Source organism: Maylandia zebra, linkage group LG13 (genome assembly GCF_041146795.1).
Source record: "Maylandia zebra isolate NMK-2024a linkage group LG13, Mzebra_GT3a, whole genome shotgun sequence".
Classification (NCBI taxonomy): domain Eukaryota; kingdom Metazoa; phylum Chordata; class Actinopteri; order Cichliformes; family Cichlidae; genus Maylandia; species Maylandia zebra.
In genome coordinates this window covers 1,037,547-1,058,963 of record NC_135179.1, presented here as the reverse complement: position 1 = coordinate 1,058,963, position 21,417 = coordinate 1,037,547, and the positions used below count along the sequence as shown (strand labels likewise).

The 21,417-nt window shown below is 41.6% G+C and overlaps 1 protein-coding gene across 2 annotated transcripts in view; it reads right to left on the bottom strand.

Annotated features, from left to right (window-relative positions):
* Positions 1-221: 221 nt before the first annotated feature.
* The window catches only part of edaradd (EDAR-associated death domain), a 22,456-nt gene continuing 1,260 nt past the window's right edge, over positions 222-21,417 (bottom strand). Inside the window, exons 2-6 of one of the 2 annotated variants that reach the window (XM_023154248.3) lie at positions 12,134-12,192; positions 11,717-11,759; positions 10,403-10,479; positions 3,104-3,152; positions 222-2,089 (exon numbers count right to left, since the gene is read on the bottom strand). In XM_023154248.3, the coding sequence (XP_023010016.1) occupies positions 1,695-2,089; positions 3,104-3,152; positions 10,403-10,479; positions 11,717-11,759; positions 12,134-12,192 (623 nt within the window). In that variant the 3' untranslated portion in view covers positions 222-1,694. The remainder of the gene's footprint in view (positions 2,090-3,103; positions 3,153-10,402; positions 10,480-11,716; positions 11,760-12,133; positions 12,193-21,417) is intronic. The other variant, XM_004573815.4, reaches the window with a different exon arrangement.

The following is a 21,417-nucleotide window of genomic DNA, read 5'->3' as shown; positions in this document are numbered from 1 at the left end:
CATACAAGTGATTTAACCCACGGTCCATTCCTTCATACCACTTGATATGATGAGTATAAAATTCTAACAACCTCATTACATTACATATAGGTAAATACAATGATTACTAAAATATGTGATACTCACGGACTTGAGGCTCTTGTATCAGGTTATGGAACACACCTTTGAGATTGTTCTGATATTGCAATTCAATATTTGAAAACAACAAAAACATTGACAAGTTTTTTTTTTTTTTACATGTTTATTTCATACTGATAAAACAAAAGCTCTTAAAAATACTTTGCATGCTTTTTAGTTTACAGGTTATTTTCTTTGGGTAATTTTACAAAAGGTGTTTGACTCCAATAAACTAATGTTTATAACATGGCTCTACTTTCAGCTTTATGCTAATGTTTAGTATTCAAAAAGTTATGAAGGGGATCCTGTTAACATGGGCTCATGTTCCCCCCCCCCCCCCCCAAAACCCCCAAATAGTAACCCACACCAATAGAAAATCCTATTTGGGGGGTGGGGGTATTCTTTGCACCTAGAGCCATGCTAGTGTTTCTGAAATCAGGATTTCCCTTTTTCATATTTAGCCGAACAGAAAAACGGAGACAGTGAAGGTTGACAGGAATGAGTACTTTTGTAATGGGGTGGGAAACATTTCCCTTAAGAACTCAGGAAACCATCAGATGTATGGATACACTGTCTCAGAACTAAGTGTGAAATTAATCTCTTCTACCGCAGCGGTCCACGGCCCGGTACCGGGCCGTGAGAGTTGAGGCTCGGGTGTGAAATTTGTGTTTTTCAGGGTTGTTATCGTGAACTCTGTTTCCCTGGGTCTTTCCCGTGTTGTAGTTCTGCGTCTTCTTTTGAAAGAAATATTTACGCGTGTCCATAGCAACCAGAGGGGATTAAGGAGGACGTTACTGTCAATGTTGTTGGTGTATTTCAGGAGGACGCTGCTAATAAAGTTACACAGTTACACAGTGAATTTGCGTTTATTATTATATTTACAAAACACCAGCGTTTGTGTCTCGGTCGGATCATTGAATTTTGTTGTATTTATCCGCCACACCTCAAAGTCGTAAAAACATTGTCTGACATTAAACCGTCCGTGGAGCAAAAAAGGTTGGGGACCGCTGTGTTAATGAACAAGTCAGTGGAATCACTATGTCTAAACTGTCCCATTACGGTGAAGCTATTTCAGTGTCCAACTCCAGTGTTTTGTCCTTTAACTTCTGTTCTTGTTGAGTTGCACTGCACAGTGACATCTTTCTGCCTCTGCCCAGGTATTATGAAAATCTCTAAACAGCCTTTGAAACACAGAAAGTAAGAAAATGAAATTTTGCAGCATTGACATCAACATCGTTGCTTGAATTTGAATAATCCAACTCCATCTGATTTAGTTAATGTCAATCTTTAACACTGCTCCGAAGACTCAGAATCTGCGGCAGGTGTGCCAACGTCAGGTCACAAGAAAGAAATATACTGGTGATCTGCATGCACCGATCAGATCTGTGACTTTGCATTGTATTCACTATATCCAGAACAGCGTGAGGTCAGTACTGTGCAATATTCTCTACAGACAGGTTCGACAGCATTGTTTTATCCATTTCACAAGCTCATTTACTAAAGATACAAAAAACTGGTAGCATGTATCAAAGCTTATGAAAATTAGGAAATCAAGTACAACCCTGAAAGATTAAGAGTCAAATTGATTGTGTGTGTTGCCAGCGCGACGGCCAATCCTTCTCTATCCAGCTCTGCAGCAGTCGCAGCACATCAATGCGCTGATAGATGCGGCAAAGTTCAGTGAGCTCAGTGACCGTCTTCTGGTTGTAGCGTAACAGGAACTCCTGGGTGGGGCTGTGGGACAAGGAACCCTGGGTCCGATGCTCCAGCAGGGTCAGTTCGTCATAGCTCATCCCCCAACGACTCGCAAAGTTTTTCCAGTTTTTGATGGTGCAGTGGTTTGGATCCAATTTGAGCCGCAGCAAGTCCAGCAGATCTTTGTCGTTCATGAGGTCGCTGATTTTGGGAGGGGGTGCCGGGCAGAAGCACTTCTCGCAGGGGTTCGTTAAAAACTGTAGTTCTTTGGGATAGTCTGAACTCAGAGATGGACAAGAAAAGATTGAGTTAGCTCAAGCACATTACCAAATAACTATCTGCTATCTGCTAACGACAATTTGCTAACAACTATTTAGCTTGTCAGTGTTTTCTGTTACGATGAAAAACAAACGCACATTTAACATGGAAAAGGTTTCAACACATCCAAGAAATCCCTTTGAGGCAAAAAGCTTATCAAACTGCTTTAGTCTGGGTGGCTGTAGCTCAGGAGGTAGAGCAGGTCACCTTCTCATTGGAAGGTTGGTCTGCTCCAGTCTGCACGCCAGATATCCAAGATACCAACCCCACTGTTAGAAAGCTTTTAAGCATGGAACAAAGTGCTTGTATGAATGGGTGAATGAAGCATGTTATGTAGAGTAAAAAAAACAAACCCGCTATGTTCAACAGTTTAGTCAACAGCTCTGCTCAAAGCACGAGAAGCCTTTGTTGTTTACAGCCCATCAGAATAAAAGTGTCACAAAAGGAGAGCGAAGCGTGTTGCAAAGGGGCTCTGGACTATTCCAGTTTTCATTGGTGAAAGGCAGGAGTGCAACCATTCACACTTAAATGTCTTTGGACTATGGGAGGAAGCTGGAATAACCAGAGAGCACCCACTGGTGTACGCGAGTCCACAATGAAAGGACTCAAATCCAGAACCTTCCTGCTGTGAGTGAACGGGGCTAAACACTGCACCGCTGTGTCATCCCAAGCTTTCTGAACTCAATGATGCAAAGCTCAAGCAGAGTGAAAGAAATGAGCATGAAGCTGAAAGCAGCAGAACAGGTCCTCTTTAATAATTTAGTCACGTATTCTTCTAGTTGTGTTGAGTACAACACAGTGCCCATCGTGAAGATTGTGGTGTGTTCGAACTCCTCTCCCAAAGTGTAACCATCATATGATTATTACTGTCAAATTTAAATCAAAGAGTAAAACTGCTGTTAGTCTGATAAGCGGTGTTTCAGTTCCTTCTGATATTTTCATTTAAAGGGTTCAGCACGAGTAACTGACCTACCTGGTGAAGAAGAAGTGGGGCAAGTGCATTCTTCCACATCTTCCACTGGCTGCACACAGAGAAGCAAAGAATGAATGGTAGGCACATGCTACTGTGGACTGGTCATTTTCCCCCCGGACTACAAACATTGCTGAGGGTATGTGAAAATGAGCGCTGCAAAGAACAACTTTACATTCACTATTCTGCTAAATCCAAATATGTCTGTGCATGATGGGATTTGCTGGGTGTCTCAGCAGGGCAGCCCGTACACCCAGTACTTCCATTCTGTGTCATTTTGCAGGTGCTGGTGTGTAATATTTGTAAAGGAATATACACCTTTTTAGCAAATACTACCATTAACTCAAGGTGGAGACATTGTTTTTGAGTGTTGTTTGGAGTGGTCGGTCGCAACCAAATATCATCAATGACCTTTTCATGAGTCGTGGAAAACATACGCAGCAAAGTAGTGAGGATATATTTTACGGAGGACAGTTATTAAAGCAACCCTTTATACTTAAAAATTATAAAGCTCATTCAAGCTGCTGTACTTTGCTTCAGAGCCGCTGCAGTAAAAGACAAAACATTTGCTACACACGGGCATGAGGCAGAGTTTTTACATTTCTCCTGCTGATGCCTCACATCCACTTTTGTGTTGGCCTCAGTGCTACTGCATCCTGAACTGCAGGAAGTCTATACATGTGCTGTCAAAGCCATGAAAATGAGAAAGCAGTATATGCCCATACTTGCAAACTCTAATTACTGCATTAGTGGAGTGAGTAAGAAAGACAGAATTACAGCTTAATAGATTTCATTTGATCTTTTTGGTGTTAAAAATACTGCAGTGCATGTACCAAACACAAGTTCTGATGGCCGTGATGTGCAGTTTGGTAAAGTGCCCCGTGTGGAGCGACGTTGTAGATTGCAGCACTATAGCTAGCAACTCTAACTCTATGTACATATTTAGCAGGTATATTCCTCAACTGGATTGTGGATACTAGCATGCTGTGGATGAAGACAATATGGACCATTAATCCTCACCATGTCCCGGTGTCATAAGAGAAAGGATTATGACCATTCCTGGGACTGAGGCAACCATGGAAACAATTTAAATCGTTAACAATGTGAAACGTTTACATTCCCTACAATCGTCATGGCTGTAACGCTTCACAATGCTTGTACGCTGAGAAAAAGCCATTTGTTTGATGCTGTGGTAAATTTACTGCCTTCAGTAGTCGCTGCAGTTCGGTTAGAGCAGGTTCAGGTTTCACTCGGCTGCAAATGTAGATCAGAGGTTTAGATGTGATGCTTTTTCCTGGCTGGTGCTAATAAAACATGTCTCAACAGAAGCCATGTTGCACAGTACATCAAGGTCGAGCAGAGAGTTGAGACGCTGTGCTGGAGGGGTGTGAATATTTCACCAGTGGAGAGACTGGAATAGACTGGAATGGGTCAAATCTTCTGTCCCCTTTAAGCTCGCTACCGACAGCAGCAGCACTGTTTCCGAGAGCGCCCTGAAATGGAGTCATGTGAGCGCTCTTCCTACTGTGCTCGGTCTCTGTTATTAGCAAAGTTCACAGCTGCACCTTCAGTGAGACCAAACCACATCCTGTATAATCACAGCTTAAAATAAAAGGTTCTCACAGACTATGCTCTGTGTCTTTAGATCTGGTGAATAATGTTTGGTTGTTGGCAGTCGTATTTTCAGAGGATCCCCACCCATTGGTGCTAACCAGTGCATTGCCACGCTGCCACTGTGTTCTCTTCAAGCACAACAGGGAACAAAGGGAGAGATCCAGGTTTGTAGACTGGAAGGACACCACAGCTGACGGTGTGTCCTCCCTGTTATAATCTGTTTTTGTGCTGATATGTGGCCATAGGAAACGTTTTGTTATTAACTGCACGGGCCACACAGTTGTGCCAAATCAGGATAACCAATCACTTTCTGTAAGAAGCAAAGCATCAGTTTTTAATAAAGAGTGTCTAACAGTACAGTGCACGTCATGCTTTACTCTGTTCCTATGGACTTGTTACCTGTGAAAGGCATGTAGGGAATAAAACAGCTGTGGTTTTCATACAGTGAGTGCAGAATTATTAGGCAACTGAGTATTTTGTCCACATCATCCTCTTCATGCATGTTGCCTTACTCCAAGCTGTATAGGCTCGAAAGCCTACTACCAATTAAGCATATTAGGTGATGTGCATCTCTGTAATGAGAAGGGGTGTGGTCTAATGACATCAACACCCTATATCAGGTGTGCATAATTATTAGGCAACGTCCTTTCCTTTGGCAAAATGGGTCAAAAGAAGGACTTGACAGGCTCAGAAAAGTCAAAAATAGTGAGATATCTTGCAGAGGGATGCAGCAGTCTCAAAATTGCAAAGCTTCTGAAGCGTGATCATCGACCAATCAAGCGTTTCATTCAAAATAGTCAACAGGGTCGCAAGAAGCGTGTGGAAAAACCAAGGCGCCAAATAACTGCCCATGAACTGAGAAAAGTCAAGCGTGCAGCTGCCAAGATGCCACTTGCCACCAGTTTGGCCATATTTCAGAGCTGCAACATCACTGGAGTGCCCAAAAGCACAAGGTGTGCAATACTCAGAGACATGGCCAAGGTAAGAAAGGCTGAAAGACGACCACCACTGAACAAGACACACAAGCTGAAACGTCAAGACTGGGCCAAGAAATATCTCAAGACTGGTTTTTCTAAGGTTTTATGGACTGATGAAATGAGAGTGAGTCTTGATGGGCCAGATGGATGGGCCCGTGGCTGGATTGGTAAAGGGCAGAGAGCTCCAGTCCCACTCAGACGCCAGCAAGGTGGAGGTGGAGTACTGGTTTGGGCTGGTATCATCAAAGATGAGCTTGTGGGGCCTTTTCGGGTTGAGGATGGAGTCAAGCTCAACTCCCAGTCCTACTGCCAGTTTCTGGAAGACACCTTCTTCAAGAAAAACATGATTTTCATGCAGGACAATGCTCCATCACACGCGTCCAAGTACTCCACAGCGTGGCTGGCAAGAAAGGGTATAAAAGAAGAAAAACTAATGACATGGCCTCCTTGTTCACCTGATCTGAACCCCATTGAGAACCTGTGGTCCATCATCAAATGTGAGATTTACAAGGAGGGAAAACAGTACACCTCTCTGAACAGTGTCTGGGAGGCTGTGGTTGCTGCTGCACGCAATGTTGATGGTGAACAGATCAAAACACTGACAGAATCCATGGATGGCAGGCTTTTGAGTGTCCTTGCAAAGAAAGGTGGCTATATTGGTCGCTGATTTGTTTTTGTTTTGTTTTTGAATGTCAGAAATGTATATTTGTGAATGTGGAGATGTTATATTGGTGTCACTGGTAAAAATAAGTAATTGAAATGGGTATATATTTGTTTTTTGTTAAGTTGCCTAATAATTATGCACAGTAATAGTCACCTGCACACACAGATATCCCCCTAAAATAGCTAAAACTAAAAACAAACTAAAAACTACTTCCAAAAACATTCAGCTTTGATATTAATGAGTTTTTTGGGTTCATTGAGAACATGGTTGTTGTTCAATAATAAAATTATTCCTCAAAAATACAACTTGCCTAATAATTCTGCACTCCCTGTAGTTAGTGAGCGCTGCACTAGAAACATGAGCAATTCAATTACTGCTCACAAACTGATTTTATATTACAGGCCACATACAGCTTGATTTGATCTAGTGTGGACCAGAGAAACAACGGCTCACACACACATCTGTATATGAGACAAAGAAGCACCGTTTCAACTAGAGATGGCACGATACCACTTTTTTATGTCCGATACCGATACCGATATCATAAATTTGGATATCTGCCGATACCGATATGAATCCGATATAGTGTTTTTTAATCAACAAAACTGTTTTTTAAATATCTTGCTGCATTTTGTATAAGTTCATACTCAAGTTTAAAACAACAACTACACTAAAGCTATTCTGTTATACCTGTATGCAAAAAAAAAAAAAAAATTTCATAGTTCAGCAATACTGATCAATCTAATAAACTTAAACCTACACCATCCTCCCTATTCTGGTATTTTAAAGAGTACTTAGTAGAGATGGACCGATCCGATATTACGTATCGGTATCGGTCCGATACTGACCTAAATTACTGGATCGGATATCGGAGAAAAATAAAAAATGTAATCTGATCCATTAAATATCACGAAAGCACCTCACAAACTTGCAACACGCCGTAACTCACCTCAGAACGTTAGCACGTCGGAGCAGTATGCATCACGTGATAGAGCGGCTGTGGCATGCGGGACCTGTCGGTGGTCTGGATAGCATGTGGAGCTTCGCTAGCAACCCGGCATTTCATCTCCGACAAAGTTATCCCGAGAGAAGTAAAGCAAGTGTGTAAGTCCATCTCTGAATGTTTGTAAAGCATTCCTGCGTTAAGCTTAACAAGCGATATATGGAGCGACTGCCTCTTCTTGCTGCTACTTCAATCATGAAACTGCTTAACGATCAGCTGATCGGCTTTTCTGTCGCTAGTCCGTGTCTCTAGTTTGCTTTTGGCCCACGTTGCACCAGAAAGAGGAAACCAGCGGCTGAACAACAGCAGCACGTTTAAGCTTGATCAGCTGTTGTTAGAATTTATTTATTATTACTTTCTACACCAGGATCTTTTTCTACGTAGCTGACGCTGGTAACTGTGCAGGGGCGGATCTAGCAAAGTTTAGCCAGGGGGGCCGATAGGGCATGAACAGGGAAAAGGGGGCACAAAGACATATTTTTCTTTCTTATTCTCATTTCAAATGTCGAGCTTTTAATAAATAATTATCTGACAGCCAAAGTTTTAATTTGATGCAAAATGTATAGAAGTCCATTACTGTATATAGTAACTATTAAGTCTAATATATATACCCTAGTAAGCTATAGTGCTTTTTGCTTTGGGAAGGTACCATCTGTGCAGTCTGCAATTTTGTTGAAGAAAGATGTTGAATCTATTTAATATTTCTTGAAAAATTATTGATTTCTGTGCATTTTTTTTCACACTGCATCAAATTAAGGTTGATTACGTCGATTAAGCATCATGAGGTGGAGTGTGAGGGGTGGTTCCCTATTTTTTATTTATTTATTTTTGTTGTTGCTGGGAGTTGGAACCCTATTAGTTAGGTTGCTTAATATTTACGCTAAGTACTCTTTAAAATACCAGAATAGGGAGGATGGTGTAGGTCTAAGTTTATTAGATTGATCAGTATTGCTGAACTATGAAATATTTTTTTTTGCATACAGGTAAATGGTAAATGGCCTGCATTTGTATAGCGCTTTTCTAGTCCCTAAGGACCCCAAAGCGCTTTACACTACATTCAGTCATTCACCCATTCACACACACATTCACACACTGGCGATAGCAAGCTACATTGTAGCCACAGCTGCCCTGGGGCGCACTGACAGAGGCGAGGCTGCCGGACACAGGCGCCACCGGGCCCTCTGACCACCACCAGTAGGCAAACACGGGGTTAGTATCTTGCCCAAGGATATTTGGCATGCAGCCAGGATGCAGCCTGGGATCGAACCACCGACCTTCTGATTAGTGGTTGACCTGCTCTGCCACCTGAGCTACAGCCACCCCCCCTAAAGCTATAACAGAATAGCTTTAGTGTAGTTGTTGTTTTAAACTTGAGTATGAACTTATACAAAATGCAGCAAGATATTTAAAAAACAGTTTTGTTGATTAAAAACACTATATCGGATTCATATCGGTATCGGCAGATATCCAAATTTATGATATCGGTATCGGTATCGGACATAAAAAAGTGGTATCGTGCCATCTCTAGTACTTAGCATAAATATTAAGCAACCTAACTAATAGGGTTCCAACTCCCAGCAACAACAAAAATAAATAAATAAAAAATGGGGAACCACCCCTCACGCTCCACCTCATGATGCTTAATCGACGTAATCAACCTTAATTTGATGCAGTGTGAAAAAAAAATGCACAGAAATCAATTATTTTTCAAGAAATATTAAATAGATTCAACATCTTTCTTCAACAAAATTGCAGACTGCACAGATGGTACCTTCCCAAAGGAAAAAGTACTATAGCTTACTAGGGTATATATATTAGACTTAATAGTCACTATGTACAGTAATTGACTTCTATTCATTTTACATCAAATTAAAACTTTGGGTGTAAGATAATTATTTATTAAAAGCTAGACATTTTAAATGAGAATAAGAAAGAAAAGTATGTCTTTGTGCCCCCTTTTCCCTGTTAATGCCCTATCGGCCCCCCTGGCTAAACTTTGCTAGATCCGCCCCTGTACAGTTACCAGCCGTCAGCTACGTAGAAAAAGATCCTCGAGTAGAAAGTAATATTAAATACATTCTAACAACAGCTGATCAAGCTTAAACGTGCTGCTGCTGTTCAGCCGCTGGTTTCCTCTTTCTGGTGCAAAGTGGGCCAAAAGCAAACTAGAGAGACGGACTCGCCACAGAAAAGCCGATCAGCTGATCGTTAAGCAGTTTCATGATTGAAGTAGCAGCAGGAGAGGCAGTCGCTTGTTAAGCTTAACGCAGGAATGCTTTACAAACATTCAGAGATGGACTTACACACTTGCTTTACTTCTCTCGGGATAACTTTGTCGGAGATGAAATGCCGGGTTGCTAGCGAAGCTCCACATGCTATCCAGACCACCGACAGGTCCCGCATGCCACAGCCGCTCTATCACGTGATGCATACTGCTCCGACGTGCTAACGTTCTGAGGTGAGCTACGGTGTGTTGCAAGTTTGTGAGGTGCTTTCGTGATATTTAATGGATCGGATTACATTTTTTATTTTTCTCCGATATCCGATCCAGTAATTTAGGTCAGTATCGGACCGATACCGATACGTAATATCGGATCGGTCCATCTCTAGTTTCAACAGTACATCTGTTTTTCAACATGATAAAGAAATGCTGCTGTGGTAAGCACAATAAATGTTAAACTGTAAGAAATAATCTAGAATTTAAAGACATTCGTGCACTGCGAGTGGCTGTTGGGAGGTTTTTATTATATACAGTTTAAACATCCAGTGGGCCAGTTCTGGCCCCCGAGCCTTATGTTTGACACCCCTGATGTAGTATAGTATCCTAATGTAAACAGCCCATGGTTCACCCTGCTGTTACCAGGTGAAACAGACACGTTGAATCATTTTGTGTTCAGTGTTGTCGTGCCACGTGAAACGTACATGTGTTAAATGCATGTGGACCATAATGAATTGTTACCATTGTTGTGGCTAGCCTCCGTACCACATCTGTTGAACCCTGGCACTAAAAGTGTGTCACGTGCATCAGAGCTAGTAATGCTGACCTGTCTTATTCTGTCTTCTGAGGAGGGACTCAGGTATCTCGAGGGCATCGAGCTGAGGTGCAGCGTCACAGCGTCTGCTGGAAACACATCACTACATGAGTGCGTTACAGTCAGAATGAATACATATACATGTGTACAATACAAATGCAGTTTTCAGTGAACAACACGATCAAACATCTTTCACAGTAACAGAAGAAAAGGTGCAAAAGCTCCGACTGTGGCCAGGTGCAAACCACCAGCCAGAAAGGAAGGCCACCACGTCGTCATTTACTCAGCATCACAGACACAGCTGCATCCAAAACGCCATCAGTACATCATCTCAGATCAGAGGTACTTTGAGTTGGTTGCTGTAAGAATGTGAAAATTTCAGCTCTAGCAGACTTTTGCTGCAGCTGCCTTCAGCTTTTGCTTGTTTGTCTTCTGACTCGAGTGGCGAGTGTAGCCAAACAGCAGCTTCTGCTGGGTGGACATCAGTCGACTGACTTTGACACTGAACAATATCCCGTTTCTTAAGCTGCTTTTGCAGTTAGGTCATATCCACTGGTACTGGAACACATCAGAGCTCATCCTGCAACTCCTACCAGTACTCGCATCACCACTAAACACGGGTTCCTACTGGTCTGGTTCCACTGGCACCACCACGTCGACTGATACTGTGGTGCTGCCCATCATTCTGATACCGGCCTTTTGACTGTACGTTTATCTTCGTAGCTTGTATAAACTGAACGTTTGAGACGTCCTACCAGACTGATGTCAGAATTGTTGGTAAAAATCTGTTAGGACAAAAAAATTCTAACATAGTGAATCAATGGAGCTCCCTCGTTTGAAAAGATCTTGCTTCTGTCTGCAGGTGACAAGGTCCCTTGTTTCTGCATTTAACCCAAACTTTGACTTTGTTAACAAGCAGACGGTGATGTAATGCTTAAAGCAGGCGGACAGACACACCAAGGTCGTTCAGAGCTTTACTAGAGTAGGTGAAAGTGTTTCTTACAAACCCAACAGCAACAGCATTAATTGATGTATTAGATGGCCAAAGCCATGCATTTGTACTGCCTGACTAACACCCAAATTTCTCCGTTATCACGCATTATGTAAAACATTAGATCCAAGTTCTCGAAAAAACCAAAACATCTCAAATAAAATCTTTACTTCACATTTTTCTGAAAAATTAAAATGCAATTTAAGATAAATTGGTTAAATTTTCCATTTCTTAAAACTGACTTTTACATAAAATCCAATCCAGTTTGTAACTATTTTGATGACAGAATAAATATCCATAAATCCTTTATACAGCAGGCCAAAGCCCTCACTCACCATGGGGATCTGTTACTTGCACGGGATAATTGGCCTCCAAGGACTGTGGGACAGACAAACACAGACATGACGATATGAAAAGCAAACAGAACTGAAGACAGAAACCTGAGCAAGAAAAAGGTTGTCTACTTTGGAAGCTTCCTACTCTCTTTCTTCATGAGATAAAGACTGTAACTCAGGAAGAAAATTACTCTGGTGTGCAAAGACAGCCTGCTGCAACTTGTTCTTTGATGAGCCCTCGGGCGCTAGCAATCACAGCACACTGTGTTCAGTTATGGTACATTTCTTAGCAGATTACTGTAAGACTCTAAGGAAGAACAATGAGAAATCAGCACAAAACAAACTACATAGGAGACAAGTCAAGACAATGAGAGTGTTAAACACACGGCTGGAGAAGAGAATAATGAGGTTGCTCACAAATTCTGCCACAAAGCTGGTGGTGTCTGTGTCCTCCACAGGCTCAGAGCTGCTTCTGTCTGTTTCCGAAAAAAGGAAGAGGCTTTAATACAGTGAATGTTGATGTGGTCACCATTACTCATTTGATCTACTTCCTACTCCACAGAGACGGCCACAGTCAAGAGAAATGATTAGAAACGGTGACAGCTGTGCCGCGCTGGGCCGTGCCGGGCTGTACTGGGTAAAAGGTCATTTGAAAGAGTAAGAACAGGCTGCAACTACATTATAAGTAAAAAAGTGCAAAGTCTGAGTTTACATGTAGGTTTCCTAAACATAAGACAAAAGGTAAAGTCACCTGATAACAGTGCAAAACTCCTCTGAAACAATCTGGATATTGTTAGAGGACGACTCTGACCTCCAACAGCTCACAGAGCAGCACAAAGACGGCTTTTCAGCACCGCACTGCACTCAGGCCAAATACAGTCCTGAGCTGGTCTTTCTTGGGTTACAGCAGATAACTTACACGTGTACAAAAAACTAAACATGCAGAGCTACATAGTGTTTCAGTTTAAAGTCATAAGACATCCATGGAGCTCTCAGGACAACAAGAGTCAAGTAATGAAATATGTACGTTACACATTTCCACTCAAACGCCGGCGGATCAGGATGGAGACTTGCTTAAATATCAGGAGTCATCCTGGCAGTTTTCGCTCAGATTTAAACCGTTTTTTAAAGAACTGTATTTAGTAATAACGATAATCATAAAATGCTCTGATGGTGGGTTTTTCTCAATGTCAGGTCATGGTCAAAAACATTTCCAAAATAAAAGCTGGGTTGACCAAAACAAATAAAACATTCTGTTTAGACAACAATGTCGAGGGGAAAAAGATGCACAGCCAAAATGACTCAACCTCACGACTTCCCACTCTGTCCTTTTCTCTTCCTACTCAGCTCCCTGATTAGACACCAACACATCGTGGCTGACATCAGGGCACACAGTTACAATGCTCTGACTAAATAAATGAAAAATGACTAACTATTTACTGACCAAATAAGTCGTCAAGTAAAACAAAGTCCAACAAATATTTATTGAATTCTTTTATTGTGATAAGATGCAGGCGTGTAAATGAAAGTTTCCCACAGTAGTGAAGCTCTTTGATGAAGGTTTATAAAGAAAAACAAAGCATTCACATGAATGTGTTACAGTTCTACAAAGACCAGCATAACCCAGAACAACCTGAATCCTTCGCTTAAATGTGGAATTCACAGTATTGGACATTTAGTTAATAAGATACATCCTGATGTTAAAGCACATATTTCTACACGTGCCTGTTCCACAGCCACGGTGTGTGTGTGTGTGTGTGTGTGTGTGTGTGTGTGTGTGTGTGTGTGTGAGAGATCATGCACATTACATGTGCCGTATTGCCCAGCCTTGTGTTATGACATTATCAGGAAATAATAATAATCATTTTAAAAACCCTAAAAATGGCGGTTTCCCCGACTGATCCGCTTCCTCTGCTGTAATGAAACTCTTTCAGGTTGAGCTTCAGTTTTGTATCTTTGCAGGTGTGGGAAACAGAAACGATGGCACAAACCAGAGAAACGCTGCCTTTCCTTTACGCTTGCTAAAAAGTCCTCTCTTGAATTTAATTATCTGTCTTCATCAAAAAGAACTTGATGATGACACCGAGCGCTCCACCATCAGCTGGTCAGTCAGTATATCATCTGCAGTGTTTCAAACAATTGACCTAATAGTCATTATTATCTTATTAAAGTTGAGAGCTCAGCTCACCATAAAGCACAGGCTTAACTCCAAGTGGTATTTGTCAGTGTATGACGCTGCACTTCCTGGATGTCACATGATTATATATACTTATTACGTATACACCTCAGGTCTTGCAGTGACTGTGGATTTCTTGTTGGAAAAATCAAACAGGGCAATGTTTGCTTAATGTCAGAAATTCTGATGTCACCTGATTACTGTAAAAAAGTTTGTCTGTTGATGTGACTGGACTCCTAGCACCAAAGCTGGATGTGCTAATATGCATTTCCATAGCTAAATGAAAACAATTCAGTCATGGGACTTGCCGATGACTCCCTGAACTATGTATATAGCTGCAGAAAAATACTCCTGATACTACAGCTTTCTCCTGCTAACTTGAGTTCATGTCACATCCATGGCCGTTGCTTCGCTGGTTTTATAATTTTTGAGTCTTTTCATTGTTTTTCCAGATTTCTTTAAGGTTTAGAGCAGGGGTGCCCAATCCCAGTCCTCGAGAGCTACCGTCCTGCAGCTTTTAGATGCATCCTTCTTCTGACACACCTGAATCAACCGAATGGCTTGTTATCAGGCCTTTGCCAAACTTGATGGCATGCTGAAGAGGTAATCACACCATTTGATTCAGCTGTGTTGGAGTAGGGATGCATCTAAAAGCTGCAGGATAGTAGATCTCGAGGACTGGGATTGGGCAGCCCTGGTTTAGAGACTGCGGCTACTTGTTGGACCGATCGTAGTGTGGGTTCCGTTTCACCCTTTCATGATCACAGATTAGGAAGCAAACTTGAAAAGATAAAGAGTTCTTTTGTTTTGATGTAAAACAATCAATGTTGCCATTTTTGTATTAAATTCAGACATGTGACCCACCTGAGGTGTAACTGTTAAAATGCTCAGCACGTGCATACAGCAGGGTACAGTTTTCTATGTTGCAACATTCAGTTCAGAACGAACTCAACAAAGAGTGAAGAAGGTCATTTAGTGTCAATCAGAACTGAACTGCAGTGGTTGTTCCATCAGCGACTGTCTGACCTCCTACATACATGAGTAACAATAAAGAGAACACACAAAGGACACGCAGGCTCTCGCCTTAAACATCACATTCAGAGTTTGTAAATCATTCATCCAACTTCAAATGTTTCCTTAAACTGAACTCATGTATTTGACAGGGAGCCAATGTAGTTTGGCTAAAGTTGGAGTAAATTAGGTGACTAATGGTTAAAAAAGACAAAACTATCAGCATATAACGTCGCTTTGCACCTCCGAGTCGTATAGAGCGTTAAGTATAGAGCAGGACCAGTCACCCAGTTATCAAGTGTAAGTTGAACCCCAGATCAGTGGAGCATTGTTTCTCCCTCTCTGGGAATGCAGAGCATGTATCTGCATGCTCGGGATAAAGTTCAAGAGATGAAATATAAACCACATCATAATACATTGCTAAGGGTCATAATTCCACACAGGTGAACCTAGCTTTTTTCCCTTTTGACCACCCATGTGTGCTGTGAAAGGATAAAGCAGTTTCTCAGCAGCCTGTGTAGAAGGCCTGTGCTCTGTCATGTGCTTCTTTCTACACATGAATGGAAGTGAATGGCATGCCAATACCTGACCCAAGCCACAGCGATGTCTAGACTGAAAGCAGCTAAATACACACCTTGTAAAAACTCGGCCTAACATACCTGGCCCTGGGTGGTACGTGTGTCTCCTTCATTATTCAGTGTGCATATTCCTGAACTGTAGAGAATTCAGCTGGTGGTGTAGTGTTTATACCCCTCCTTCAAAGCATATATTAAAAAGGACATAAAACATTTAGAAAAGGGCTGAACTTTCCAGTCTTTTCACTTTCTTTTCTGAAAGTGAGATGTGGTTCTAATAAAGAGTAGGCATCAGGGCGTAAACAGCAAAGACTGGCGGTGTGTAAAATTTGCACAGTTTACTTTGTGTGTACTTCTTTTTTTTTTTGCTCACTGTTTGCAGCACACAGACTTTCAGGGACCTGTGCTACAGACTGACATTACTATACCTAGGGTGTCTTTCTGTTATCTGGATTCACTTACCCTAATCTTGACTACTGGGATACTTGGTCACACATAGCTGGTATAACGTGCACAGGTAACCCAGGCTTTCCCCTGTGTGTTCACATGAAAGCGTGTAGGAGGTATCTGACCAATCTAAAAAGGGATGTTTCGTGGATCATATAAATTACACAGAAAATGATCCCTGTGAGTGTCACCTAGGGCTGGGCGATATGGCCTAAAATTCATATCGCGAAGCACGTGCGGTAACGATATATATCACGATATATTCTTTTCTTCTGTATAACGTATTTTCCACACTTTAAATCCTTTAATTTTCTCAAAAATCGAGAGTGTGCCTTATGTATGAATTCTGGTTCCTGCATTACGGCTGCCGTAGTGAGGAGCTTCACAAAGTAATCTGGGTCCAAAACTCCGTCCACTTCAGGTTCCAAAGTCAAACGAACACAGAGTTAAAAACGGTCTAAATTCTTTCATCTTTAGTTAAATCATCAGTGTTGCTGCTTTATCGGGTGTAACAATTAAGTTTAACATCCATGAAAACAGAATTTATTAAATTTAACGGAGTTAGAAGTTAACAGGAAGTTAGATCGCTAGTTTACACCTAAACATTTCATAGCATGTTCTGACAGAGATTTCTGAAACTAATTCAAACGTACAGCTCTGCTGTCACTTCCAACATAAATGAAGACAGGAAACTAAACAGCAGTGGCGTTTGCAGGGTTATTGAAGTTGGACTACCTGGTATATAATGTTGTGCTACGTGATTGCTAGCGACACAGCTATGTTAGCATAACATTAGCACAGTGAAGCTGCAGGATGAAGCCAACTTTTTTTCCACTCATTAAAAGTTAACGTGAGGGATTCTGGTGGTCAGGGACAAATGCAATCACATAGCAGGATGCTATACACGGGGCAAACTTCAGTCAGGAGAACAACTGAGATTATTCATCCACAATACGAGGTTAGTTATTAATATACTGCAACAACATGGGAACAGAACAGCTGCGAGAGAATTCAACATTAATGAATCAATGTTACAGAAGTGGAGGAAGCGCAGTTTTTGGCTTTCCCCATATTTCAACAGTGCTTCATCTCTTTGCTATGACTGTCTCCCGCCATAATTTGCAGATGATCATGGTTTTAGCCACTGCGATGCTTTCGACCAAAACAGGCGCAGCTTGATGACATCATCAACATGCGCTATGGCGATAGAGCGATATAGTCAAAATCTCTATCGTTGGCCAAATTTATATCGTTTCTATCGCCCACCCCTAGTGTCACCTACATTATCCCATGATTAAAAAAGTGATTAAAATTCTATGAAAAACAAAAATGTATACAAGTAAAAGGCAACACTGCTGCAGAAAACTGTTAATATGTTGACTTGGGTAAAAGAAACATTTCATTTCAAGTTAATTTTATTAGTGAGTGCACCCTCAGGGCCACTGCTTATTTCTAATGCAATGGCTGCACATTAGAGCTACACATCTTTAAACTGGATCCATTAAAAAAGTGTTACAACATTTTTATCTTCAGTTATTCGGTGGATGTCTGTTCTCTTATAGTTGGTTAAATTTATAGGTTTATATAGCTTCTCTCATTTATAAAAAGAAATGAAAAACAGATGCAGTATTGCAGATGACCAGCGCTTTGTCAAACCCCACAAGAGTAAATTTGCTTTTTTTCCTTCCAATGAAGTACTAATTTTAAGAATCATCAAATTTGAAAAGGTTTTGAGTCTTTGCCTTATTGACGTAATATTTATTTTCCTTTCCATGAGACACGTGGACAATCCTGTGCTAGCGACGGTAGCTGAATGGGTAGTTACGTCATAAAATAACAAGCTAGCAATTAGCACCATGTTCACTCACTCCAGTTGAGTGAATCGATGTGAGTAAATGTAATTTGAATAGAAAATAGGAATACGAGATTAATTATGTAGAATTTCAAAAATACCAGATGACCAATTTTACCGAAACAAAGGCCAACGGTGGAGGTTTACACAGGAACTCAGAGCGAGAAACGGAGTAGTTTCTTCTTTTAACCAAGAGTGCTAGCAACAAGTTTAAGATCTGATGTTTGATAACTCTAAATACAGAATCTGATCACAATCTACAGACGTTATATCCCTGGTACTGCTGACACATCTGCAAACCCGCAGGTATCAACAGTGTGAGTGCGTCACTGCGTATTATCAGACATTGTTTGCAGCTGTGGTTTTTCTCTGCATTGGTGTTAAAGGGGAAGAACATAACTTGTGCACTAAAATGACTAACATGTTTAGTGTTTGCACGATCCTTTTCAGGCTGTGTCCATGGATTTTTCCCCTTTGTAAATACAAATTTATAGCGTTTTTAAAAAGCAGTTGAACCTGACTCATGTCCTATTCCAACATCATGACCACTTTTGCGTGAACTGAAGCTCCACATCCTGGCTTAGCTTACAGAGTTAGTCAAGCTCTGCTCTAAATTACAGTTTAGTAATGGTGAAGGGACCTACAGTGTATACCTGGATCATATGGGATTGTAGACAAACAGCCATTAACCCACAGTCCAATTAACCACATGTTCATCATCCCGTGTCAAACACAGGATGTGCGTGAAAGTCGTTTGGCAGGAAAAACAAAGTGGTTTTCACTTAAAGGACATCCCACAGCAGAGCCTGAACGCTGCGTCTGCAGGCATATGCCACGAGCTACTGTTGGTGTCTGAGGTGAGACAGCAGAGAGGCAAATGTCTGTGACGATGGGTGACAACAAAGAAGGATCAAAGTATCCGCAAGAAGAACGGCTTCATCAGGGGCCCGTTCTTCGTACCTCGCTAAGTGAGTTAGCTGGATTTGATTGTTGACGATTTCGCGTGATCTTGGATCGTTCGGTTCTCCGAAGCTCATCCGGGACTTGCTGTCATAGCAACAGAGCCTGCTCGGGAGCAGGTTTACTTTATGTAAACAGGATTAGATCGCGGCCACGCAGGTATGTCCGCTTCATGTATACGAAAGCAACAGTGATATTTTACCACTGTTTCACCATAAATAAATAACATCAATGTAACTAAAGATAATGCAGCACTTGATCCTTTTATTGATGTCACACAGATACATACAGGTCATTTCCTAAAAAAGGGAAATGTACTATTAACATTCTATTACATGTATGTGATTATTACAGATGTAAGTCATATTTCAGAGTAGTAATTGTAAATTACTTCATGTAATCAAGATGGGAGACCACGGCTATAAAAGCGAAGGTGGATTTGGGAAGCCTGTCGCAGCCATGTCCTGTCCGTATACGCGAGCAGCCCATTGCAGATGGTGCAAGATTGATAAGGAGAGTCCTCAGAATTCAGCGTATATTGCGGGACAGACAGGATCCTTTAGCTCAGCGCGACAGTGTGCTCATTGAGAGATATCGATTTTCCCGTGAGGGTATTATTTACTTAACCAACTTGTTGACGAGGGGGTGCAGGACCACCACCTGTCTTTTTGTGCTCTGCCCTTTTCTTGGTTGCTGTTATAAACAAACAGATTATTTCAGGGTCTCTTTCCAAGAGACTAAAAGCAATATAAGTGATAAATATTACCATTCTGTAGAATATTCTTATATTTCACTTTTACTTGTTCCCATGTTCTAGTGGGTCCTGTTGTGGCTCTAATGTGAAAGGGGATATAATGTAATATAATATAATATAATATAATGTAATATAATATAATATAATGTAATATAATAAATCTACCCTACCACCTACTGGTGTTGGCCAGAGGGGCCGATGGCGCGATATGGCAGCCTGGCTTCTGTCAGTCTGCCCCAGGGCAGCTGTGGCTACACCTGTAGCTGCCTCCACCAGTGTGTGAATGTGAGAGTGACTGGATAGTGGCATTGTAAAGCGCTATATAAATCAAATCCATTATTATTATTATTATTATTATTAAATTACTTACGAGTTTAATTTGTCAGCAACTTCCTGCCAGCCCTCGCTCCTTGCTTTTGCAGCCTTTGCAGTGTTCCCTTGCGTTTTAATTAAACTCTGAAACTCCTGAAATCCCTCAATCAAGAGTTCTTGCTCTGCTGCCGAAAAACATCGAGCGCGCTCCTTCGACATTTTCGCCGACCAATCAGAGGGTTGCCGATCAATGTTTCTACTATCGATGCGTAGCCCCTTTTACGACACCCAGTGATGTCACATTACTTCATCCAGCTGTACTAATCGTGAACAACAGGTGTGTTCGGAGAACCGGAATAGCGAGCTCACGGTTAGCGCGATGATTTGATCTTGGATGTAGTAAGCAAGGTACGAAGAACGGACCCCTGGTCTACGGGGTGGTTTGTTCACAGAAGAAAGCCAAAGTAATTTGGAGATAAATATTCATTTTGGTGCCACGTAACAGGATTCGTCGAAAGACCTTTTTCTGCTTCTCTTTACAGACTTCTTTGTGGTCGCCCACGAGTCAGTGAAGGAGGACATCTTTTCTGCCAGAGTCAGTGAAACCTTCTCTGAACTTAAACTCTCATATGATGTGAGAATGTAGGCAAAGGGTCACTTTAAGGTCTCCAGCCTAACACTAGCTGCCATAACCAGCTGTTCAGAAAACAATGCGTTACATTGGTTTGCATTTTCCAGTCATTTCTATTCTGATTTCATTTTGCTCATGTTAAACTCGTTTCAGGTCACGGGCCACGTCACTGGCACACGGACACTTCCAGGACCAAAACCATTCTGAAACTCTCAGATTCATTTCAAATCATCTAAACTGTTTAGATGATTTATTTAACGTTTTCTATAACTCCAGTGATCAGCTACCTCTCCAGGACATGAACCTGCTGCAGATTCTAATAATGTATACTTTATTCTTCCCCGTAGGGAAATTAGTCCTCCGCATTGAACCCATTCACTCGGTGAAGCAGTGGGCAGCCAGCGCCCGGGGAGCAGTGTGTAGGAACGGTACCTTGCTCAGTGGATTCGAACCCCCGAGTCACGGGACGAACACTACCTACTGAGCTATCCCTGCCCTCTGCTTGGAGATGCGTCTAACAGACGTCAGTCAACAGTAATATTGAAGTGCATCAGACCCCAGGATTAGAGACTCCAGAGGCCATATGATTTCCATAACGCTGCTGGGAAGCACTGACGACTAACTGGTTAGTGCAACTGAACACCCTGCAGTCTTAGACTGTATTTGGGATATTCTCAAGGCTCAGTCTTATTTTAATATTTTATGGTAGTGTGCATAACTTGATATTCCAAACAAGCCATTCAAAAGCAAATGATGTGTGACTCATGCCCAGCGTGATGCAGCTTCCTTCAGACGTACACACACTGCTTTGTTTTTATTGAAGCAGAGCAGGGAATCCGTTCTGGGATGCTTCTGTGTATCTGATGGAACAAATGCTGTCCAGCATGACCTGGACTGGTCTCAATACTGGATGCTGTTCCTCCCTGATGAGTGCTAAATTACAGTAATAAAAAACTATAAATAAAATAAAGCAAATAGGTTAG